This window comes from Catharus ustulatus, chromosome 16 (genome assembly GCF_009819885.2).
Source record: "Catharus ustulatus isolate bCatUst1 chromosome 16, bCatUst1.pri.v2, whole genome shotgun sequence".
Lineage (NCBI taxonomy): Eukaryota > Metazoa > Chordata > Aves > Passeriformes > Turdidae > Catharus > Catharus ustulatus.
In genome coordinates, this window is record NC_046236.1 from 11,810,256 (window position 1) to 11,836,522 (window position 26,267).

At 44.0% G+C, this 26,267-nt stretch overlaps 1 protein-coding gene across 1 annotated transcript in view; it reads right to left on the bottom strand.

Annotated features, from left to right (window-relative positions):
* Nucleotides 1-26,267, bottom strand: part of MAD1L1 (mitotic arrest deficient 1 like 1) — a 348,054-nt gene that overhangs the window by 113,973 nt on the left and 207,814 nt on the right. The window contains exon 16 of the mRNA XM_033074545.1: nt 6,827-7,034. Within this exon, the coding sequence (XP_032930436.1) occupies nt 6,827-7,034 (208 nt within the window). The remainder of the gene's footprint in view (nt 1-6,826; nt 7,035-26,267) is intronic.

Genomic DNA, 26,267 nt, shown 5'->3' on the forward strand with positions numbered 1-26,267 from the left:
ACTCATTTCCATTACACCCAGACTCAAGTAAGGATCAATAAGCCCAGAGAATCTTCCCTTGGGAGACTCCTGCCTTATATTGCTACAGAAACCATTGCAGATGTTGTCACAGTTGTGTTTAAATTTGGTGCTCATCACATATACATTTTTATTTTATTTTCCATTTCCTTCTCTCTCACAACTTATTTTACTATTTTTTCTTTGCAAAACATGGTTTTATTTTTTTATGGAACAAAATACTTCTACTAAATATTCTGTAATCCATTTCTACACAGTGCCTAGCAAGAGGGTAGAAGATGCTTTAAAAAAAAAAAGTCCTACCCTTGTAGGACTTGCTGGAGCTGTACAGAAGTATTATGTAGGTTCACAGGCTGCCTCTTAGAAAAAACAGAAATGTTGAGTTCTCCAAGAACTCCACGTGTGAAATTGGTACAAAAGGAGGGCAGAAAGAAATCCTGCAGCTTTTTTTGCTTTTTGTGAAGGCTAAGTATAGTCTGGATAGTAACCTTTGACTGACACCAAGTTTTACACATTCACCAGCTACAGCAGAACTACTTCACAGAATGTATTACAAACCTCTGGCTCCCAGGACAGCAGACTAAAAGTTCCAGCAATGTCTCAGTGGCCCCTCCCATCCCAGTTTCACAAGGAGCTGCAAGCTTCAGGCATCCTGGGGGGTTTGTTGGGTCAGCACCCTTTGGCCCTGGTGCAGCACACAGATCACACCGAGCTCAGGGCAAGTCTCTGCTTGTTCAACAGACTCATGGCATCTTGCCACAGGCAGGGCTCACTGCTTGCAATATCCTCAGTGCTGCATGACTTCATATCTGTATTATCTCCAAAAAAACCCTTGGGAATCTTTCTGGCTGATGAATACTCTATATGATTAAAGCAGTTTTTTTTAAAGACCAGAAGACATTTCTTCCAGCCCTCTTGAGATACTGGACTTTCATTCAAGCCAGGACCTTTACAGATGCCTGTAGTGCCTTCAGTAGTGCAGAGCATTTACCATCAAAGGCACTGTTGCTGAATCAGAACACACAAAAGCTTCAAGGTATCTTCCCCTTGTGGCTGCACTGCCCAAACCCATTGACACCATTTGGGGACTCTCTCCTGACCACTGTAACCCTGTCTTGCATAAAGTACAGAAGATCACAACCCTGCTAGAGTTTTCTATGAAAACAGGTATTTAGCAGCATCACCTGGCTATCTCTAGTGCTGGGCTGAGACAAAGGGATATTGATAATAATGAAAGGAATCAAGGCAACCTCTATTTAAACTATCATCTTATTCCCAGTCTTAATATACAATTCATGTCCCAGACTGGTCTAAATGTCTTGCAGAAGAGAAAGCACCATAAAAACAATAATGAGAATTAGCTGAGAGCTGGAGGGATGGCCCCATGGAGCCTGTGGAGTCAGCATGGGAGGGCAGGCAGCTCCCAGTGGGTCAGGACTGCTGCTAATAACTCTCATCCCTTGTGCTGCTTTCCAGATCATTTGTGGTTTGCACACTGATGCCATGCAACATCTCAGATGCAGGTAGCAGTAGGGGATGTTTTCTTCCCTCATCAAGGATATGTGGCCATCTCTGGAGTGAGAGAGGACAGACCTTCATCAGTGCACAGCAAAGCACCAGAGGCAAAGTCAAGCTCTTTATTAACTTCAGATGAAATTGGGATATGCAGAAAGCAATTTACTGAGATACAGGCAGGGCACAAAGGCTAACATCCTGCTTTTAACACAAGTCCCTTAACATTTGAGGCAGCAAATGCCCTGGACCTTTGCCTCTCTTTAGAACAAAGGCAATTCCTTCAGAACAAGTGAAGGGGAACTAGCAGGATGAGACTGAAGGAGAGCTGCCCTCACCAAGCCCATTTGACCAGTGGGATGCTGAGAGGGATGGGCACAAAGTGAGGAATGGAGGCTGCACTTCCCCATGTGCACCCAGCAGCAGCTGAGGTGGTGGAAGAATCCTCCATCAGGTGGACTCAGGTCTCACTCACAGGTGCAGCCCCCATCATGTGTGGATTCCCTACACAGATGGCAGGAAGCACCAAGGCTTCCAAGCACCAACAGCTCAGCCAACTGTGGATGGAGAATGGCAACTTCTAAATTCCATCTGCTCCTTTTTTGTCACCTTCTGTACTCAGAAACACATTCATCAGAAGCACAAGCACACTGGGACAGTGACAAATTTTGCCGTCTCTGGCTTGTCACTTCAACAAGATTAGATTATTTTAATATTAATTCATTACCCAATTTAAATCCAATTAAATACATTTTACAAGGCCCTGGCATGGCTGTGATGCTGGGGACAGCCAGGTGTAGCATCTGTGTTAGGGCCAAACACCTGCCTCAGAGTGAGATTCCCAGTCCTTCAGCAAGGACTCCCTTTTCCCAGTTTTTCCTTAACAAGGGGAAAAGGACACTGAAACCAGTGAGATGGATGAACAGCTTTTCTTTTTGGTGGGATTATGCTCAGGAAAATAGTTCCAAAGTTCTCCACAGGTTGGAATCAGAGTTGATTTCCCCATCTTCCTTCTTGGTAGGGGTGCCAGCCTCTCTCTCATCAGAAAGAATATTAAAAGCACTTTTCCTCTTTCTCACAGGGAGAAGCTGCATGAAGAAGGGAACACTCCAGTGTAGCTATGGGATAGCAATAAATCATGAGAGCTCATGGAAAATTTGCAGTACTGCATTCTTTTAGTCAGGAACCAGCTTCCATGGATCATCCATTCCTACCTTCACATTACCTTGAAGATAGGAACACAAATGGAGATGAGGAGCACCTGAACCATTCTCTCTCATTTCTACCTGTGCTTTGTTACAAATCATTACTTCTCTCAGCTCCCCATTAGCTGCCACCTACATATTTGCTTGCAACTAAGACCCAAATCCATCTCTAGCAGTGCCAGAAATCAAGAGATCTACCAGGACCCCACAGGGAAAAAAAAGAAAGATCTAAACAGAAATGGCCTGGAGAGAAATGAGGAAAAAAAATTAGGAAAAGCTATGGAGATGGAAAGAAAAAAAAAGTAGAAGATACAGACTGAAATACAGAAGGGGCAGTGGAGGGAAGGTGTGAAGAGCATGGGAAAGGGAAATGCAGAACTGGAACAGATTTCAGCTCTGTGCAGCAATGCCCTGTGCCACCTTTCCAAAGCTGTCACAATCTGCATGCCTGTTTGTGAGGCAGGAGGACTCGGAGCCTCTCCCCAGATGGCTGTCTGACCTTGCTGCTCCCTGCTCTTACCCACCCAGCAGAGGAACACAGCACTCCCAGAGCTCCAGCCCACAGCCCTGCCACCCTAACACCCCACCAGCCTGCACTGCCAATCTGTATTTTGGAAAAGGACAGGATGTTGTTATAGCTCTCCATAGGTCCCCATCTGAACAGAGACTGTTATGGTATAAATGAGAGGAAAGGGCCACTGAACCACGTGGCAAGTTGCCAGGCTGTGCTGCAGCCTCCAGCAGTTATGCTCAAAGAGATTTAAAGTCCAGCATAACCTTGATTTTTAATAGAGTCACATTTAATGAGCTTTAACGTCCACAGTAATAATTTTCTTATTACCTACGCAGGAGCCGGAAATACGATCAGAAGAAATGTGCTGCACTCCAGCCCAATGAAGGGATTTAACAATACATTATTATCAAAACCATCAACATCATTGTCCTTAATGCCTTTTTTTGGTTGGTGTAATTATAATTCTGTGAGCCATAAGCATAGCTGTTGCATACCACATAAGCTTGCTGAACACATCAAACCTGGCTGGAGGCCACCCAAAGCCCTCACCTCGCCAAGCAGCCAGGCAGGTTGCATGGCAGAACAGGATAATAAAATCTTACATTTACCTCTATCTGTCTAAAAGCAAAATGCAAACTTACATATGACCTCTGTTGTCCTCCCAGCTTTTATCCACACTCTTCCTACTCTGTCCTTGCTCTCTCTTCATCTCATTCTACTCTGACACCAGGGACCTCCCACCTCAAAAGCTCAGAGAACTGAATTTGCCTCTTGAGTGTGTCACACAAATGAGCTGGATAAACAGACAGATGGGGACTGCAGCTGACAGAAAGGGGTGCAAGAAAAACTCCAATTCTTGTTATTTTTGTACAGAAACAGCTTCACAAAACTCACAGAAATCCGCTCCCTTATCATGCACAACAAACCTCCCTCCCTGGGTAGCCAATTGGACAGTGACAAACAAAGCAGAGCGAGTTTCTGCCACACACTCCCCACTTCACACCTTGAAAATACACTGAAGCAGAAGGCATGTGGCAGCTGTTCCTGTGGGCAGAGCTAAGAAAACAGCAAAAGCTGGATGTTCCATGTCTTATCCAGAGGGAGACAGTGTGAGTTTTCTGGCCACACGAATCCATGCTGCTGAGCCACTGCTGAACAGCTGCTGTACCCACCCTGCGGATGCAGCACAGAGTCAATGCAGAAATGGATGCAGCTTGCACAGCACACTTGATCAGCTGTCCCCAAAACCACCAGGAGCTCTCCCTGCTCCAGCAAGGAGGCCAAATCTGGCATTCAGCTGGTTAATTTAAAGCCAGCTCAGAATAACCCAGTAACCTTGTGGTCACACCCTCAGCATCTCTTCACATCCCAACATTTGCAGTCCCCACGCTCTGACCATGCTGCTGAATGTTCCCACAGCAGAAATGAGAGTTCAGGTGTATTTATGGCAATGTGCCCTGTGCATGACAGTGATGCATACAAGCACATGAAATACAAGAAAAAAATGCCCAAGATCTTTCCACATAACCTGGCTTCCTGTACCTTCACCCTGTCCTCAAAAAGAGTCATCCACAGGGCTGCTCCATCCTTCAACAGCTTTTTCCTATTTTGTTTACAAGAACCACTTCCAGATGCACTTATAGGCACTCTGAGAATCCAAAGGGCCCTCTTGTGACTTTGGTAAATGACACTGAAGTACTTCCCACCCTTCTATTCTAAGCTCTGAACACGATGCTCTCTTCCATCTGAACTGGTCACCAGAAGTCAGAATGACGTAGCTTGGGACTGGGGTAAAACGGAAAAAAAAAAAAGAAAAAAGGATCACAAATATGAGGCTGGAAATACCCTGAAACTCAGCAAGCTGTTTGTTTTCCTGTTGGTATCAAAGGCAGAAGAGAAAACAGCTTTAAAAATGCATCCCTTCTGAGCTAACAACAAACCAGGTAACATCCCAGCACAGAGGCACCTCACAGCTAAAAGCAAGTGCGTGGCAAGGCAGCAGAATAATAATTCTAACACATCACAGGAGGCACATGTGAGGAACACATTCCCCCAGAAGAGATGGTCTAATTACTGCAGGAGATACCCCAGAGGTTCACTCATCAGTGACAGAGACATGGGGCTGACCCCACCTCTGCAGCCCCCCTGGGACCTGCAGCATCAGTGCCTGGTACTTGGGATGTAAGGACAGACAAGGGCACTGGGCAGCAGCACCCACTGCAATTCAAACCCTCAACCCAGTGCATTTCAAATTCAAATTGCAATGCAAGAGTTATCCCCAGGAACTGCCCACTGGGGGGCTGAGACTGGAAGCTCCTGCAGACAATAGTCTTTTAAAATATTTGCCAAATGTTTCATGCTTGTGCATCTGTTAGAGCATTCACTAACAGGAGTGACAGAACTGTCACTTACTTGTAGCATGAAGTGAGCTGTTCACTTTATAAACCACCCCATCTGCACTTCTCACCATCATATTTTTAAGGCTATATAATACCATAATCCACTATGAGGTGCTGGAACAAACACATTCTCAGCAGTAATAAAGTGCCATTGTTTGAGTGATGGGAAAACAGACAACCTACTTTCTGAGAATTTCGGTTTCATAACAGAGAAAGATGTTTCCTTCTTGCATTTTGTTTAAACCAGGGCTCTGTTCTTTTGTGGGTCTGAAGTCTCCAGCACTTGTGGCCTTTGGGAAAAGCTCTGCTCTCTCAGTCTCATCTGAAGTAGGATCTGACCTCCAGACATGGACAGCTGGGACACACCAGGTTTGCTCCACACAGACCTGTTCTCTTTCCTTTTTCTCTTCTCTAACAAATTGTTTTGAGGCCATGAGAGAGCTACAGCAGTATCTTCTCCTGGGCTCTTCAGCATAACTTGATTCTTTCTGGTCCCTCACAGTATTATAGGTGATGGGTTAGGTTTTACTGATATCCTTACCCTGATTTTCAGAGTCTGAGAGCATGTCTGGAGGCGTTGATTTTTGGGGTTACTGTACTAAAAAGTCTCACTCAGGTATGTGAAAGGAAGACAGACTGTACTGGAGTGCCACAGAATCTGTGAAATGTATTTAGCTCAGTGAAAGATGTACTCTGCTTTCATGGAGTATTGAATGTAGCTGTGATTAATGGGGCACATATACGCTGATAAACAATATTAATTTCTTTTAAGCCAGGCCTGAAAAGATTTCAACCACTTGCTTCCCTGCAGCTATGAAAGTTATTTCCTGCTGTCTGTACTACCTCAAGGGCTAAACCAGCCCTGAAAGGAAGGAAATATTTCCCTTCATTCTGTCGGCAGCACCAGCCTATGAAGGCTGTTGTATTGGTATTTCATTTATCATGAGCAAATGATATGAATTATTATTATTTAGCCTTACCACCCACCTTCTACCACACTGCCACAGGATTGCCACCACACATTCACTCTCTCCTGCATCAACCCAGCTTTTTTCATTTTCCATATAACCACTCCATCAAGCACACTGTCTGCAATGCCTCCATCTGCTTCTGCACTCAGTTCCTCTGGCAACACGGATGAATAAATGCATCCCCAGGACCAGAAGCCAGCAGCCTACCTGCAACTTCTTGTGGGGACTGAAAACCCCCAACTCCTTCCAGATTGCCAGAGACAGAACCGCCTCCTTTGAGCACCCTGACGAGCTCCCTCAGCCTCTCACACTCCTCCTGCAGCTGCTGCTGCTCCTCCTGGCGCTGCTGCTTGGCCAAACTCATGGGGTTCATGCTGAGATGGACAACTTTGGTTCTGCTGGGGTCATAGTCACCCTGGGTGGCAGAAAAAAACAAAAGGACATTGAGTAACCAATCCAAGTCCAGCCAGCCTGGATCACTCTGTGAAATGAAAAAAATGTTACAGCAGAAAATAAGGTGACATTCATGCAGTGACAAGGTTTCATTGCAACAGCTGAAGTCAGCCAAACCATCTTTTAAAAAACCCTGAAACAAGGTAAAGAAACAACAAACAAAAAATAATCAAATCAGAAAAAACCCACAGAAACACCCCACTTAACAGAAATTGTTCCCTGGCTGATACTTCCACAGTCAAATTTAACTCCAGAAATGTTCATAGCTGTATTTAAAATCTCTTGATAGCAGGAGATTATAATGAACACCCAAGCACACCCCTAAACTACAGCAGGACACCCAGTGCCAGTCTGATTTATTGCTCATATGAGCCAGCAAAATCCATGGCATCCAAAGGGGGAGGCATTAACAAGTTGTATCAGCTCGTCCCAAGCAAGGGAACAGACATTCCATCCCTTTTTTCTCAAAGGAGAGTTGTATTTACAGCAGTTTAACTAGTCAGTCAAGCCCTAAGATGGCAAATTAATATTCTTTCAAAGAGAGAGGAAAACACTGATGTTTCATTTGTGATTTCAGAGAGACAATTTTCATATAAACTACAGGAAGCCTCACAACCATAAATGTAGTAAAACATGTGCTAACGCTGGCTGCCACGGCACTCTGCCCAGCTGAAACCCTATAGCAGTGCCTGCATAAAAACCTATTTTATATGGTAATATTTTTCCTTCAATTAAATCTCGGGACCTAAAGTGATTTTGTAAACATTAATTAACCCTCAAGAGCAGCATGAGGTAAGTATTATCCCAATTTTATCATTTCATTTCCATTAAAGACGTGATAGAACTTTATGTGGTGTTTTTTTCCATGCAAACCAGAGCAGAGACTGAGCAACTTCATCCTGCATTGCTGGTCATTGCTGGTAAGAGACCCCAGAAAATCCCACTCCCAAACATCTTTTATTGAAAATATTCTCTATTCACATACTGCGAAGTTCCTCATCAGGCAGTGAACTGCTGAAACTCACTGCCCCAGAGGCAGGCAACAAACACAAAACGGCATCAAAAATGGGTTTGACAAATTCAAGGACAACAGCTCCATAACTGGGCCATGCCATGCCATGACATATGAGAATCTTCCAGCATCCATGGTTGCTGGAAGAGTGCTGGAAAGAGTGGAAAAATCTGTGGGTTTTCACAAAATAGCAGCTTCTATCACCATGGTCAAAGATGCTCTTCTGGGATTTTCTTCCCAGAGGAAAAAAAAAAAAAAGAGGGGTGTGGTGGTTCCTCATAACTACTCTGAGAAACCAGTTTGAGCACAGCTGTGCATGTGGGTAGGAGAGAGTCACTGCTCCACAGTGTAAGCCAAGTTACAGAGAAAGGAGATCACTTGTGTATGTCCCAGGCCAAGGAGGAACTCCCAGAGGTCTGCCCTGGTCCAAGAGCTCATTTCAGGGAGCTGGGAAGACTCAGGCATGGGAACCTCATGGAAACCCTTCCCACAGTCAGAGATGTGGTCTGCCAACCCCTGGCCATGCACTGAACAGGGATGCATGTCCTACTGCCCAAGCCTCCCTTGAGTGAGCTCAGAGCACCTGGGAGGGCAGCACTGCCCTGCAGCCCCACAGCAGCAGGGCTTTGTGACCCCACTGCCACAGCCAGGCTGAGACAAACCTCCCCTAACTGCCAATCAGGCAACTCAGGCCAAAAGAAGAAATAATCCCACCATCAGCCTTGATCAAGAAAAATTCAGGTGAGACCTGAAGGATGCAAGCAGCATCTTGGAGATGTCACAGAGGGAGAAGGAAGACAGCTGCAACACCAGCTCATTAGATATATTTTTCCCAGCACATACTGGCATTTACAAAGCTGCTCTTGCTCTCAGCTCGTTACCTTTTTGTGCTATTTGCACTTCAGGACTCCTCCAGACAGGTCAGGGCACTCCTCACTCTCATGTTTGTTTTCCAGGGGAAGAGATTCAACTGCAAAGTTTGCAAACAGGGCTTACTGTGGCTGGCAGGAGGATGCTCCAGGTCAGCTGTGGATCCCAGTTCTCCCTGGGCAGCTGCTGGTGCTTCTGTCCAGCTGGGAAGGGCTCTGGCCCTGTCTCCCCTGCCAAGGTGAGACAGCTCACAGCTCCTCATCCTGGCTGTCAGCACCATTCCAGCTCCAGTGCAGGGATCACCAGTGCTGCAGACACAGCAGCAGGATCCCTGTGTGAGGAAAGCCTTGCACACTGCTGCCACCTCCCTGCTAGGGCTGCTGTGACCCACACTGCACCAATCTGTGTATCCTGCAGTTTATTTATTCTTTCCCATCATCTATCTGGCCTTTCTGCCATGAAGCTGCAGTGCTTTGGCTCTTACAGATCTTTCAGACCATTCATCCTCTCCTTTCATAACATGCCCCCCTTGAAAAATCTTGCTCTAAAACTCATCACCAGGACTCAGCCCTGTTTTCAGGGTTCACCAGCTCTCCTCAGCACATCAGTCTGAAGCTTCACTGAGACAAGAGAATCCCTTAAAAGCCCACAGTGGAAGGAAGGCAGTGGCAGAATCCATCTCATTTAACATTTCTGGGAGATCACTAACATATTTGCTATGCTACTCACATTTCTGGGCTAGGGGCAGTAGCTTTCTCTTTCTTCTACACAGCACACATCAAACCAGTACATTTCCCCCTACAGCTAAAATATTAGTGCAGCTGGTTTATATTACAGCAATGCCTAAAAGAAACCAAGTGAGACAGGGATCCCAGCATGCCAGGTCCTGTACAAACCCCACAGGGAGCTACCCCCTAAAGCCCAAAAAGCAGACAACAAAGATGCAGTATGTGAGGGGAGTGCAGCTATGGAAAGATGCAGTCTCTGGTTCCAGGTTCCTCAGCAGCATGGCAGAAAAGAAACCACATCTTCAGAGCTGCTCCTCACCACCACAGCATGCTGCCACCTCACAGTTGTACCAAGCAGAGCTTACTTAAGTCTCCAGGAAATTTACTGGCACTCTCTGGAGTTCCAAATAAATGCAGGAAGCTTTCCATGGAAACAGTGCAGACCAGAGGCAGAGTCTGATGAAAGGGATGGGTCTCATGTGTAGGTAATAAAGAAAGTCAAAACAGTATCACAGCTTGGGACATCTGGAGTGTTTTTCCCAAATTTCTGAAGGTTGGGGGTGACTTTGTGTTGTGAAAATAATGAGTGGTTTAGGGTTGGCTCTATGAAGACCCATGGCTGGAAACTGCTAAATTCAAGAGACATCAAAGCAGCATTAAAATCTCACTAGCATTTGATACACATGAAACCCTAATGCTTGTAGGAAACCAGGGACTGAAGAAAGCAAACAACATCCTCCTTGAATCCCTTTCGTTCTGGAAAATGTAAATTGCTGTTTTTCTCTGTCAACTGCACTTCCACCTACAATAAATTAGTCTTACTGATCATAATTTTGTCCTTTCAGTTGTGCAGCAGAAGCCTGGAAAATTGCTTCAGGCACTGGGAGAGAAGACCTAAAACAGATTTGCCCATTTAGAAAATCATTTCTAATCTTGGGTGACTGAAGAGGAAGAACCAAACAGTGGCATTTGAAAGGCAGGCACAGAAGAGACAGCCACGTTCCTTGAACAGGAGCTGGGACTCCCCAAACAGCTGCCCAGGCACAGCTCCAGATGCTGCTTCTGTGCTGAACCAACACAAGCAAGGAGGTATTGCTTAGCAGAGTTAAAAAGCATCTTGTAACAAACAGTAATGTATCCCTGGTTTCTCCAAGAAGCGTGAAAATCGTGCTGCAGGTTTGGAAACTTGGCCTCAATGTGAGGTTTGGCCAAATCCACTTAAGCTCATGGTGCCTTTAGATGGAAATGTGGGACATTTGGGCAATGCAATCGATGTGTGACCCACAGAGCTCTGCTGGAAAGCCATCCCAGCCCTGCCTCATTCAGCAGCAACCTGGTAGCTCGTTCTGCTCATCAGCACATCATGGCCAGTGCCTCAGCCAGCAAAGATAACACATTACTGCCAGTGTCTCAGCAGCATCCCCTCTTTACCCCTGTTTTCCCCAATACCTTCTAAACCAGAAATTGTAGACATTCTGAAGAGAAAATTACTTGGGCTAAAGAGAACTGCTGGTATTCATTGATTCTTCTTCTCAGCAATAACACTGAACAAGTAATTCAGATTTGTCAGAAAAATGTACACAGAGCTTCAATTTAGGGGGAGGCGATAAATACCTTGACTGATGGCAATCAAACCTGGTCAGCACTTTAAAAAGTGAATCACTCATTCCTGGAAAGCAAGATGTTAACTAGCTGATTTGGTGCTTAAGGCAGGGAAACCTTTTTTTTTTTTGGCTCTCAGAAGGGCACCAGACATTTTATAGAGATGTTTTGTTGATTCCACGTGTTAAAATGCTCCACAGTTTGTGAAATAATGTTGCTTTGCTGCATTATCCTCAACCTTCCAGACATGTACCCCAGGGTATCCACAAGGGAAGCTCTCTCATGAACCAGCCCATTGCTGCTGTCCCAGCTGTGGAGTCTCTATGTGAGACAAGCACTGCAGATGCCACACACAAATATTGCCTTAATGCAATGTGTTCCAAGCACACTCTGGCAGAACTATTTAGTAAGACTCTGGCTATCAATAAACTTTCTGACAAAAGACTATGGAAAAAAGAATTTGTAACAGGGCCAATTTGTCATCTAGAACCGAGGTACAAGCTCGAGTCAGATGCTGCTGCCTCCCCTCTCACTTCCATCTTTCAGCTTGAAAAAAAACCACCCCAGGGAGATAATTGTGCTGATGCTATGTGTCATTTTTTAAAACTATATTATTGTCAAACAGTCAGCATGTTGGTCTACGTGTTGAAATTACAGCTCAAAAACTTCCTAAGTAATCTGCCCATTAGGGAAGAATCAGTCAAGTGCCAAAGCAATGAATGAAGACAGGACTGCTTTAATCTCTGAGAAACAGAAACTTTTCCTTTAGAAGAGGAGTTGTTTAGAAGAACAATGAAAGCTGCCAGTGACAGCACCTTGAAAAGGGATGAACTTATTTTGGCACCTCTCCTCCTGGTTGTTTGAAAACTGCACAGTCCCAATTCAGCAATGTCTTTCTTCAGGAGCTATAAAAGCTTTTCTCTCTACTCCACTCACTTCCACAGGCACACAGGTAAGAATAAAATACTTAAAACCATGTGGACCACTTTGCATTTGATGAAACATTCAGTGCTTAACAACTCCATTTAAGGTCTATTCATCTGCTGCAAGTATTTCTGATCAGAAGGTAGAGCTGGTAGCAAAGGGAATAGTCTCCATTGGTGTGAATATGTTTATCTAACACCACTAATGAAATTAAAGAAGTCCACACATCCCAAAAAAAGGCAATGACTGTCAGGATACAAAGTCAGCAGGCACTGTGAAGGATTTTCAGCTGACTTCACATCCTCACAAGCTCCTTCTGTTTAATGTTTTGGCAAGCAGAATCATCAAAACCCATAGATGGGGCTGACACACACTTAAGTACTTCATTTTTTTCAGTCTTGGTATCTATCAGCCTTAAAAGATTGCGATTTCTGAGCAGCACAATAAATTCTAGTGGAGCATATGGACAGCTGAGCTTAATCACTGCTGGCTGGCAATGCAACAGCTTGTGCTTGGCCCTGCTGAGAAAAGGCTGGCAATTGGAAGCTCTTCAAGGAAAGGACCATTTCCTCCTCATGTGACTCTTGTGCACTGTGAGAGCCACCCAAACACTGCTGCCTCCTGAGCTAAGGAATTTCTTCCCATGCTGGCTTGTTAAAAGACAAATCTCCCAGGTTTCTGGACTGGGATGCATCATTCAGTACTGGAGAACTTAAATAGAAATGATTTAAGGAGCTCAGTAGATTACATCAGCTCTAAATGGGTCAGTAGTTACCTTGGAAGAATTGTTGAAATAAAGAGTGCATCTAGCTGTAGGAGACAGATGGGAAAGTTTCTTATGTACAGATATAAAACATAAAGCATCAGTTGGGGGGATGGTGGAAGAGATGTGTTTGAAAAGCATCCAACTGGCCTGGGAATGCTCCTGCTTCCATTTACTACCTCATGCAGGCAGAAGAGTAGCTTAAATTGTAAACACTAACACACAGCAGGTAATTGGGTATATGCAGGTGGTCAATGTCCAAAACTGAACTTCTGAACTCTTGAGCAGAGGATGGTACTTCACTGCTGGCAGAGCCTGGTGGTACACTCTGGTAAATCCTGGACTAAAACAGAGGTGGCACATCTTGAATGCCCAAAGACAGCACAAAATGTGACAAAATGTGACAAAATGCTACTCAAGGTGTCTAGCTGGTCCTTCACTGTGTCAGGCTCCAGCTACTGAATTCTTGCAAAATCCAGATTTCTGATGCTAGAAGAGCTGATGCTGCTTTTGGAGAGCTGCAGGTTTATTCTTGGGATTCAGTGCCTCCTCCTGACCACAGATCCTTCACACAGCTCAAGCATGCCTTTCCCAAGGCTTGGGGTTTCTGGAATGACTGTCTGGCTTCACTGCAAACATGTGGTATTTGTGGGTAAACACAGCCACACAGGCTCTGCACACAGCTAATGAACACCCTGTTGCTTCCACTGAGTTATGAAAGCAGACAAGTCACATATCATTAGAAGTCATCTTTGAACGTGTTTATCTTCAGCTTACAGTTAATGGCTCAGCATTTATGTCAGGAATTGTCTGCTGCTAGTCCTGCATCAATACCCATCGGAAATTTCGCTCAAACATGGAGGAGAAAAAAAAAACAAAACCAGCAGGAAGGCAAAATTGGAATTTATCACCTGAAAGACACATGCAAGGTCCCCAAAAACTACAGCTCTTGCTGTAGTACCTTATTAACTAAAGTCTGCCTGACTATTCAGGTAAGCAGCTTCTCCTGATCTACCTAAATTTTATTTCAACTTTAACAGCTTAAAAAAAATATAATTGGTTACTCAACTGTCTCATAGAAAAGGCTATTGGAAGCATTTCTGTACCCAATACAAGGCAGCCTCAGAAAGCTTAATCTTACCTCAGGAAATGCCATTTTAATGGAAATTGTTTCTTGGTTTTGTTCTTTTTGTTTCTTTGCTCAGGCTTGTTAAAGTGATTAGAGTAATACCCAAAGTAAACTGCATCCCAAAGAATTCCCTCTGTACCCAGGGCACAAAGCACAGCACGCTCACCAGCCCCAGCTCCCTCTGTCACACAAGATAACCACACCAAGGGATCTTTAAAGCCTGTGGAACAGGAGCTGTATTAACAAAAATGGATTGCAAAGATGAGACAAAGCAAATGAACAAATAAGCAACAACCACCACCTGCTCCTTGTAGCTTTGCCAGTGTGTGCATGCTTGACATCAGAAACAGTTGTGGGGGGCAAAAACTAAAACAGAAGGTGCTGGATGTTGGGAAAAGGCTCATTTGTTCCCACCAGGTCTCATGCTGCTTCCCTACCCTTTGTCTCTCTCCACTGTTTTTTTTTGGGCACATCTGCACACGCATACCACTGAAAGCTGGCAGCAGAAATTCACTGGGGCAACCTTTCCATTATCTCAGCCAGTTCTTAGAACAACACCTGCTACTTCTTCTGCAAAACAGGAAGATCTTTCTCCTTGCCCAGGTGATGCAGCCTCTTGTTGATACACCTTGATTCAGGCAACCTTTCATCACCTGAACACCCCAGAAGAGTGAAGACACTCTGTGTTGTGTGAGTTATGCCTCTTCATCCCCAGAACTCCTCCACCAGCCCAACAGCACATCCTGGCTCTCAGGAGCAATGAGTAACCCCCATCACCTTCCCCTCTCCATTAGCAATGCCACCTGGAACAGCTGCTCCTCCCACAAATGCTTCTACAGGGGTTTTTCTCTTCCTTCCTGCACAGATCTCCACACTATCCATGCTCATTGATATTCCTCCCTATGGCCTCTTTCACCACAGCATCTACAGCAAATTAGCAATGAGACAGGGAGGTGGTTGGAGTTAGGCTGTATCACAGACAAAAAAGCTTTAATCACCCTGATCACACTGCTCTAACATCACACCATATCTTTGGGTACAACATGTAACACATTTTGGACACTGCTACAGTGGGAGCAATAAAATAAAATGTCTTAGCAGTGGTGCAGAAGCCCTTCAGGTACAGTTTTAAAAGGAGATCTGGTTTCTATACCTCTTTCAAACGTGTTGCTCCCTGGAGGATGCAAGGCTGTAATTTGCATTGAGTGAGGCATTCAGATGAGGTCTGGGATGCAAACAAACGTGACAAGAAGGTTAAGAGTCAGGACAGAGAGACAGAGAATGACATGAAGCTGGGATAATCTAAAAGAAAAAATGTATCCAAAATGTTCAGTGTCCTTTTCAATTGCTGCTCTTCCTTTTATTGAAATGGAAGAAAATCATAGTCTGCTCTAGGATGGTTTGTTACCACCTAGGCACTTGAATTCCAGGGTTTCTATACTACTTTTTTCAAGTCAAGGATTCCTGTCTTTCCTGAGAACAAAGTCCACAAAAAGTTGCTATTATTTACAGTCTGGTAGTGTGCAGAGGAGACCTGTGCTGCTTCAAAAAACCTCTGATAAAGACACTGAAAATAAAAAGCACATAGGTTCTGAAAACAGCCCCAAAGAGCTTATAGTGTGAGTTATAAAAATTCCTTTTCAGAGATAAGTCTTAACTTTATGTGGTGAGAAATGCTGGCTCTCAAGATCTGAATTTCAAAAAAAAAATTCTATCAACTTTCCCATACAAATGAAGTAACTGTGGTTGAAAATATTGTTGAGAGGTGTCAGACCAAACCTAGGTTTTCAAGAGAAGTACACACAGTTTACCAAAAAGTTTAACTATTTCTTTTCTGCTCTCTTTTTTATTCTGCAACATGCACATACAGTTACTGTTCAGTAGAGCAGGAAGACAGGAGACACTTGAAGGTTTTTTGTAGTATTCACTCCAATCCAGATATTCAGCCACTCAAAGCTTTCCTTCCTGAAAATGCTCTATAAATCTTGCTTTAATGCCTCCATAATTCTGTGTTTCCTGGTAAAGCTCTACTTTGGAACGGGACTTCAAGGAGAGATCCCAGAAGAGAGAAACAACACAAACTGGCTGTGCTAGACCAGGACCATCAGCATCCAGACAGGAAGGGAAGAGTAAGAATATGACAGCAGAGGTCCTGCTTTCAAGACTTTATAAAGCAAAGTGAAACTGCAATGTAATAGGATTTTCCAGTTAATGGATCTCATTAGCAAAAAGCAAAACCTCTACGGGTATTTTTTTTAGATACTATCTGGTATAAAAAGAAAGATGCATAATTTAAAATTATGTAAAAGCCTTCATGGAAGCATCAAAGTTCATCTGAGCATACAAAAGCCTGACAAACAAGTGACAAGAAGTGCTGTCAATCACATTGTGTATTTGTACAGCAATAACATGGCACAGGCTGGATGCTGAGGTCAACCCCAACAGCAATGCTGAATCTCCTAAAGGCTTTAAGTGCACCAGGACATTTTGATCCTGTCATTTAATGAATATAAAAGTATTATTGTATGTCCTTGCAAGTCTAATTCCAACCTGGCAGGGCAGAAAGCAAGCCCACTGTGTCTGAGGGAATGAATGAGCACCCTCAGCCCTGGCTGCCCCCTGAGCTAACCCATCACCATCACCAGACTGCTGCCTCAAGCTGGAAGCATTTCCACTCAAAGAGCAAGTCAAGCTCCCTTTCCTGTCTCACAGAAACCATGACAGACACAAGTGGATTGGAGGACTCATCTCTGACAGTCTCCTCGAGCAGCTGGGCAGTGTCTGAGTGGGATTTACAGCAAATGTGTTGCAGGTTAAACAAGCTCCAGTGCAGCCTCTCTCTCTGGAGGGGTTATTGCCTCCCACACACCTTCTGCTGTGGCCAAGGAAAAGGAGGAAAACAAAACATGTCCCTGCAACACACAGAGGGGAAGAGCAGAACAGCAGAACTGCCAGGTTTTATTCATTTTGTCACAGTCACTTCACAGTGATGTGGTGGCTGTCTTGCCCCTGGGCAGAGCTCATCTTCCCCAATATCACCTCAGTGTCCAACCAGGTACAGGTGGGAATTCCTCTAGTAATGGAAAACTGGGTAGAGGGAGAAGTGAGAAAGCTTCCAACATCTCAGGAAAACATGTATCCATGTGCATACCATCCCTTTATCCATGCAGTCACCACATTACTCACCATGAGGAGTCCCTGCAGGTTCCCTTAGTTGAGTTGAGCAGGCAGAACTCTCTTCTGTTTGCTCTGCTCTTTCTCAACTAAGAGACCTGAGTCTCTAAAACATCCAAATATCAATTCAGATGGTACATTCTCTTCTATCTCCTCAAGGCAAACAGACAAATGTTTGGTTTTCCCTCCCTTTTCACCATTTGATCAGGTTAATTCTTTTTTAAATTTAAGCAAGCTGTAGGATCCCTGATGAAAAGAACTCTTTTTCCCTTCTCTAGGAGCTTGAAAAAGGTCTCCTCCATCTCTTTCCTTCTCCCTACCTTGTGATGATTTCCTTTTTGCCCCAGGTTTCCTCACCCAACTCCTTGGAGAGCTGGACTCTGCTCCCCTGGTCCCTGTGCAGAAGGGCATCACTTTGTCTCCTTTTATTCCTTGAATATTAAAAGTTTCTACAGACTTGGGATTAACAAACATCAGAGATGTCCCAGGCAGTGAGAACAGGGCTGTCATGGAAGAGGTTGCTGTGCATACAAAGAAAGCCTCAACTAGAAGAGTCAGCAATGCAAGGAGAATTAAAAAGCGCAGTTAAATAACCCAAAATCCTCATGCATATTTATAAACTACATCACATCAAAACTAAATCAATACCCTCACTAGTTATGTAGGGCCTGAGAAAGCAAGAGCTGGTAACTTGGTTGTGCTTTACCCATTGTACTGACAAGACAAGAAAGTCTTCACACAGGAGTAAATTCCTGGGCTGTGAAGGGGAATTTCAAGCTGCAACATCACAGGGTAAGATGAAGCAGAGAGGGGAGAAGGAGCAGATGGCACAAGGAATTCATCTGAGCCTTGGCAAGGGAGCAAAATTTCAGTTTAAACTCTTCTATTCCTATGACAAAGAGAAAACCACCTCTGGCAAGAGAACAGGTTTCACAATTTCAGCTGCATCTCTGTAGGTGACATCAACTACATCCCCCAGCATTTCATACCCCACGTGCTGGGGCAGACTGTTCACATGGGGACTTCCATCAGCACAGCCATCTGCTTAAACATCCCTTCTCGGCTTTCCCTGGGGGAAAATACTTCTTGCTTGCCTGCAAAGCTTCAATTACTATTCATGTCTTTTCAAGTAAATGCAGTTTGAACCAAAGATATGGGAGAACGCTTTAAAAAGTCACACTGGGATCACCAACCCATTAGCAAAATGTCTCTGTCAAACATGCTAAACTTGACTTACATCCCTTCATCCCCAACAACACATTTTCCTTATTCAGATTTAGACTGCTGCAAAGTTGAGCCAAACCCAATTTGAATGTACCTTGAAATATATTTGGTAGACACTAACAATAGTGTATGACTTAATGGTCTGAAATACAACTGTCCTGCCTCCAGTTTGATTTTATTTCACCAGTTTTACGTCACTGTGCTAATGGACTGGAGAGCAACCAGCACATTTTGCACAGAGATGCAAAGGGACAATGATTTTAAATTTCACTGCTAGGTTTTCCCAGAATTATGACTGCCAGGTCAATCTCTGGACTGTTAAGACCCTACAAAACCTCCTCCAAAACACAGTACTTCCTCCTGTATAAAACTCAGGCTTTGGTGGATGGGGAAAATTCTGCTTTTCTGCTGTTTCTCAGTGAGAACCCAGCTCTGCAGCCTTTGTGTAACAATCCAGGGAGGAGAGGACAGCTCAGCCTTACACTACAGCTACCACAACATGCTCCTACACTATGGTAGTTACTTCTTTCCCATTAAGTTTTAATTAGACAGCAGATGATAACTTGGGAACACAGCCTGGCTGCATTGAGAAGGCATCTTTTCAACTTCATTTGAGCAAACCTGAAAGAGAGCCTTCCTGTACTTCTCTAACCTCAGATTTTCAGATGGTATCTTTAAGCACACAATCACCCTGTACTTCAGGGGTCAGAGCACATTTGCCAGGGAGAATGCAATTTTCCTTCCTTGTAGGAACTACCTGCTCCTTTCCCATATTTCAGTTACTGTTTTGTTTTTAATGCAGTTTTAGTACCTTAAAATTACTGCTACTTCAGCTGAACTTTTTGGCAGTACACAGGGTCTCCAAGGGAGCTAAAGGTATTTATTGAGCTATTTTCCTGAGCAGAACCCCAAATTGTCTTTGGTATGGAATATATTGACAGAAACCAGGGATCTTCTGCTGCCTGAAACTGAGTAGTAGACAAGCACCTTGGAATTCATCTGACTGAACAAGCACAAAGTGGCCTCAAGAACAATGATAAACATCTCCCTTGCATAAATTTAGACATTTTTATCCTCCAGCAGGTCAACAGCAGAAGAAAAAAAGATCAAGAGGGGTGATAAGGGAAAAGCACATTTGATGTTAGTGATTTCAGAAAAAAATATTATTTTCTGTAATCACTGTGAAAGGACTACAAATCTCTGCCATCATCTTGCTTAACAGAGCTCAACAATGCTTACATTTCACTTGAGAGGAAATATCCGTTTTCATTATTTCAGCCCACTCAATCACTCCTCCTCCACTTTCTTCTCCAACTTCAAACCCTGACTCGGATGTATTCACTTACTGGAGTTTGCAAATTGCTAATCACCCATTGGCAGTATTGATCTGCACGTTTTACTGCAGTTGGAATGAGACAGCACTGGCTGGTGAATAGAGTGTGAAGACTGAAAAATGAGATTAACCAGCTCGCCTCATACACATCGAGTTATCTGCTGCCTTGTTCACTTTTCATGAAGCTTCCAGAATGCAGCAAACTGAATCTCCTTAACTCACAAGACAGGGCAGATACATAACTCCATTAGAAGAAAAGATCAGAAAAAGCAAGTAACACAATTTCATGGAAAACAGGGCTTGTCAAACAGACTTGAAGAGATTTCAAGTCTAGTTAACTAAGATAACTGTGTTGACATTACAGAATAGAAATTCTGTAATATATTTGCCTCGGTATCAAAATCGCATTTTCTTTTAAAACCAGCATGATGCAAAATCAGACTATGGCAGTTTTTAAATGGCCCAAAAGCTGATGAACTAATAGTGACATTTCCCTGTTACTTTCCCAACAAAATTGCTTCTTTGGCCGATCGTATACAGCATACATTCTCTAAGATGCATAAGAAAATAATAAAGCCTTACTAAAATATGCAGATAACACAAAGGCAGAATTGTAGCAAACAATAAAGCCCACAAAGAGAGCCTAGAAATCTGATTGTGCACAGGCACAATCATTCCCTATGAATTCAAATGCAGTGTGAGAGATCCCAGAGAGCAGAACAGCCTCAGGTACACAACACAGCAGGTGCTTTCTGGAAGACAGTGTCTGTGAGGAGGCCACAGCTAATAACTAAGGGTTAGCTCTAATTTAATGCTGTGGGGAGAAAAAAAGACAAGGAACAGCCAGGATCTTTATGTATCATTGAGCAGGACTAAAGAAACAATACTGTCCCTGAAGGCAGCGCTGATGAGACCCCTGCAGTGATATCACACCCAGGTGAGGTGTGCAGGCGTGAGGCTGTTGTTGAAAATTAAGGAAAGTGGTGAGAAGATGTCTGTGAATGACTCATGGTCTGAAAAAAACCACATCTTCCACTGAGAAATTAATGGAAATCAAACTATTTCATTTGCTATGGAGAAGGCAGAAGCAATTTGATCTGGGTTTTCCGTGGAAATCTGACACTAAATGGTTCTTTAATGTAGCAAACAAAAGCACAGAGAGAACCCAATAGCTTCACTTCATGGTGAAGCCAATGAAATGGAAATAATATATATTTTTAATAGGGATGGCTAACCAGGGAAACCAATACATTGTCTGTTATTTAGTGTCTTTAAATCAATACTTGATATCTTATTAAAAAGAGTCTATGGAGCAACCACAAGTCACTGGACAGGCTTCTCTTAAAACTGTATTTTTGTGTTATATCAGAGTAATGAGTATTCTTTTTGGCCATAAACCTCTTAATTCAACTCATTCCACTTCCTCTAATTCAAAAAAAAAGTGTTATCCAATACTTTTATCCATTCTCTCTCATATCATTAATTCCCTCTCTTACTTTATAAGCCTCCAGACAATTCTGTAACTTCAGCATTTATTCCTCTTAGACATAACAAGAACTTAGATGTTATCACTGACAGTTTAATCTTTTTCAAGGAGAGTTTTAATTTGTAGCAAAATTATATTAGAATCAATGCCTCTAAATATAAAAATACTTTCAAATCTATGTTCATTTCAATATTCCAGAGTGGCAAGGCTGCTCAAATCCTCAGGTGATGGAAAATCAGAATGATACTTAAGACCTAGCCACTGAGATTGTGCTTTTTTTCCCTGAAGGAGATGTCTTTCTCACAGTCATAATGACAACTTGAACATGTGGATGCTCATCCATACAGATGTAATCCAGCTCATTGGAAAATTACAAGGGTTATTTGGTGATTAAGAGTGCAAAAAATCAGAGAATGGAAACAGATTTGTCGCCTGCCATCTTTCTTGATCCCCAGGCTTTACATTAGGGAGCCTCCATCCTGATTTCAAGGGAGAAAAGTCAATTTAAGAACTACTTTTCTGAGAGATGATGAAGAGAGAAACAAAGATGGACTGAGATGTGAAAGCTCTACAAGTCACAAAACACGAACACACTTCTATCTGCAACACCCCTGACCATGTGTACATGTTCTTTGTAAAATAACCATTCTGCACATGTGTTCATCTTCATTAAAGCCAAAGCTTTAGCAAACTATTTCTCACACTTCTACCCAACATCCAGGTGCCAGTCTCCCACAGCTGCCCTCTGAAGGGAGGGCATCAAATCTTGAGCACTTTTGGGGAGGTACCTGAAGGATTGCAGAGTGCAAGGGGAGCAGAAAAGCGCAATTTCCCCCTGCAATCCCATATTATTTCTGCTCCAGCATGCACGACTCACAGTAACAACAATATGACAGTGGTTCTTCATGTGCCTCAAGCACAGTTTCAGACAGATAAAATTTTATGGTTCTGCCCTCAGGAAAGACCTGCAACATCATGAGTTGCCACACTGGGAAAGCCAGCTTCACCAGCCAGCTGCACACTGGTCTTCTGCAACAGATAAAACCCAGCCCACTACCCTCAGGGTCTGTTCCCCCCAGCTACCTCCTTGCCACTGCCAGTAATTCTAACCCACGTTACAAATGCCCTACAGGAGACCATAACATGGTTGCCTCTCTATACTAATAAGAAAAAAAAAAAATCACAAATATCTCTAGCTCCTCAATACATGCCTGGTTTCTCTGGATCCATAATAAGTTTGTCCACATTCAACTTGAACATACTATTCAATTTTATGAATTCTGCCTGGATCCGTACCAACCGCAAACCCTAATTTGTTTTCTGAATGTTATCTCAACTGTAAGAACTGATCAGTGCCTTCACTTCAGCTCTGCAGCTTGTATATTAAGTCAAACCACACACAAATGTGTTTGCTTCTCTCAAAAGCTGTTAAATGAGATAGTCTCCTATGGAAAAAAAAAATGGAAAACTGCCAGGCAAGGAACAAGGAGTGCTGCTCTGCCAGGTGAGATGGTCAGCAGATTTTGGGTTACCAGGTTGGGCAGCCCATGTAAGCCCTGTGGAGATCAGCCAGCTGTGCCCAAAGAAGTCCAGAGCTGCTCCAGGCAAACTGAACTGTGCCAGAATCTGACAATGGATTGAACCTGATGGATTTGGACAGGTGTAATAAATGCTCAAAGGAAATGTGTTACTGCAAAACCTTTTTCTTTCAGAATTGTTTTCCTCCCTCTGTGATCTCCCAACCACACTGTGCCAACAGAGACTGCTGTGGCCAAGGGCCTGGGCACCTCCTTCACAGCACAAGCAACCACATTTCAGGGAGATTATCTACAGATTCCACAGAAGCCACTTACACTCAGTCACACCCACAACAGCTGGAAGTGGCATCACCTCCAGCTGCCAGACCTGGGCAGTCACTAACCCAGCCACATCCCCAGCTCTGCTTTGGCACCATCCCCCTCTTGCTGCTGCTGAGCTTTTTCTCCTGCCTCTCCCCCTTCATGATCATCTACATGGAGGTTTTGCTTTTCCAGACATAAGCTTACTTGACCAAATATTTATAAATAACTGAAGAGGGGAGCCTGAGTCCTGAGTTTTTTCCTTACAACAACCTTATTGCTAATTCGGGCTTCTATCAGGGATGGGTTTTGTCCTACCACAGACAACCTTTGCATTCAAGAGATTAAAAACTTATTTCAGTGTTTGTGACACAGGGTTAGGGGTGGAAAACTACTTTTATTGTGGGTAAGTCACTGTGCTGCACTGCAGTTCTCATCTGGGCAGCTGCTGCTAGTTCAAAGCACTATCACCACTGAATTAGTCATGTGTAAATAGAGTGTAACAGGTACCCTCAAAGAACAAGGTACTTGAAGGCAGAAGATGAATTAAAATCCAGGTTTTGTATATTACTTTCTACCAAGTGAACTCTCAAGTGCTCAATCTCTAAGCTCTTGAGAAAGAATGGTAGCTGAAAAAACACAGGGACACAGGGGAGCAACAGGGGAATGGAGTAATGAGAGATTTGTCTGCTAGTGCCAGCATTTCAAAAGACAAATTTTACTTATTTTCAAAGCAGACAAATATTTTCCAATTCCCTTTCAGGAAATGGGAACATGCAGATTGACAGTGGTCCCAAGGTTGCTTACACCCTGATCTATAACCTGGCTGCCAGGGGATGCTGCAAGGGATTTGTAACCTTCAGCCCTGGCTGGTCTCTCAGACATGCAGCAGCCTTTGAGCAGCTGTGACAGGCATCCCAAACACCACAGCAGAAAGGGAGCTGGCGTGGGGGAGAGGAGCTGGAGGAAGAGGATGCAGGTGGTTCCTGTGCAAAGCACAAGTGAAGAGAGCTGAGAAGACCCCTCCATGGGAACACACTGTTCCTCTTAGCCATAAGCAGATCCCTCCTAGGAAAACCAGCATGAGGTAAGGTAAGATATTCCAGACTCGATTTAAATGGCTCCATCCCTTGCAGTCACATTGACCAGAACCACCTGAAATCTCCATTTATCACCTCCCTATTTTAAAACTAATCAATACCACTGCAGGACAGCAACTTTCTGTGCAAGTAGAAAACAAGATGGCCTGGAGCCCTGGGAAATTCTCCCTGCTCCCCACCAGCTCGATAGCAGCTCTGATCTTGTGTCTGCAGCACGCACAGCCGAGGCTGTAACATGGCCTTAAACAATGCAGCAGCAGCAGCTACTTTGCTTCCAGCAGCTCTCCAAGCCTCGAGCTGTGAGTAGAGAAAGAGCCCCCTCTGCTTGCTTCTGCACAGCAGTGTGTGCATGGGACCAAGGGTTTAACCAAGGGGAAGGGAAGGAGCAGGTGGGATGTAGGAGGGTAAGTGCTGGTATAAACCTGTGTGTGCGTTTGGGAGAGTTTTGAAGGGGAGAGTGAATACCTGAGAAATAGAGAAAGGAGCAGTCCACAGGTACTCCAGCACTGTAATTCCTGGTGTCCAGGAGTCTAAAAGCTTGTGAGAATGAGGGACTGAGTTGAGCTGTACTCTGTGGGCACAGGCAGCAAAATGCCACCAAGGGTCCCATGAGATTTCATAAGTGCTTGTCAAGAAAAGATGAGAAGGAATTTAACCAACCAAGGAGGGTCCCCGAGAGAGAGACACAGGGTGGCAAAAGTGCAACAGTAGGAGGAAAGGATGGGAAAGAATTTGTGAGCCCCCTTGACGCTCCTGGGTTTTTTCTGATGCATAATTCCTATGGTTGATGACCTGGTGGTCTGAGTGTCAGAGCCCATCTGAATCTTGTCACCACAACAGCCTATACTGATGTTACTTCCAGAGGAAATACACCCACAGGAATGAAATATCCTGGCACAGAAAGGTTTTTAAATAACTCTGCTCTTTCCCTCATTCTGTACTCTTGCTAGTAGCACACACATTGGAAATAGCTGAGGAACCCCACACACTAATAACACGAACCACAAGTGTTTGCATTAAGTTTTACCGACCTCATATGTAAATGAGGCTGTAAAGCCTGGTAGCCTGTTATATACTATACAATTACTACAGCAAGCATCCATCCTGTGCCTTTCACAGAGATCTGTAGCCTGGAACAGGTTCATAAACAGCTCAGAAAGGCAGCTGCTGTAGATTTCACTTAACTCCTTATCTATCTGCTTTAAACGGATTAAATGACTATGTCATTAAAATGCTCGAAGTAAGCCTTTGATCATAAACTTCTCATCATTTTACAGTTATTGAATCTGATCCCTAATGAATCTTATTCTGCCATATTTCTGTCTCTGCTCCCGGCCTTGCTCCCCATTAGTCCTGTTTGCTCAGTCCTAACACAACTGCTTTGTATGCCCCACCACTGCCTCCTTACAGCCCTCGACAGCAGCTGCTGATTGCCCAGCCCAGAGCAAGGATGAAGTGCAGGAATTTCATTTGAGGTAGGGTCAGGAGGAGCGAGAAAATAATCCACAAAATACAAACCACACCAAGCAGCCTCTCCATATTCCCTGCACACCTGCGTGACTGAAATTCCTTTCCGAGGGTTCGCACACCGAGCAGAGAGGGGGGCTTGGGCACTGTGCTCTCCAACATCTTACAGAAAAAAAGATGGTTTATTTACATAGTAAAGGGGTACCAGAAAAAAGAAAAGCACTACTGAGATCAATGGGGTTTTTTGCCACAGCACACCAGCAGATTTTATCACTGCAATGAAGGATGTGCCTGACCTCAGTATGTGCTTGTGGTGTCCAGAAGTGCCCCAGCACAAACACCAGACACCAGCCCATGTCTAAGAACAGCAAGCAGAAAGCCACTGCAGATCCTGGGAAAATGGAGGGAGAAAAAACCCAGGTGTAATGCCCAGATCCATACATGAGCCAGTAGGGTTGGTACTAAACAAAAGAGAACAAATATTTAATGGTCTGCACTGATTGGTAGAGATGGGGACCACTGAAGTCATTCTGCAGTCCAAGTTT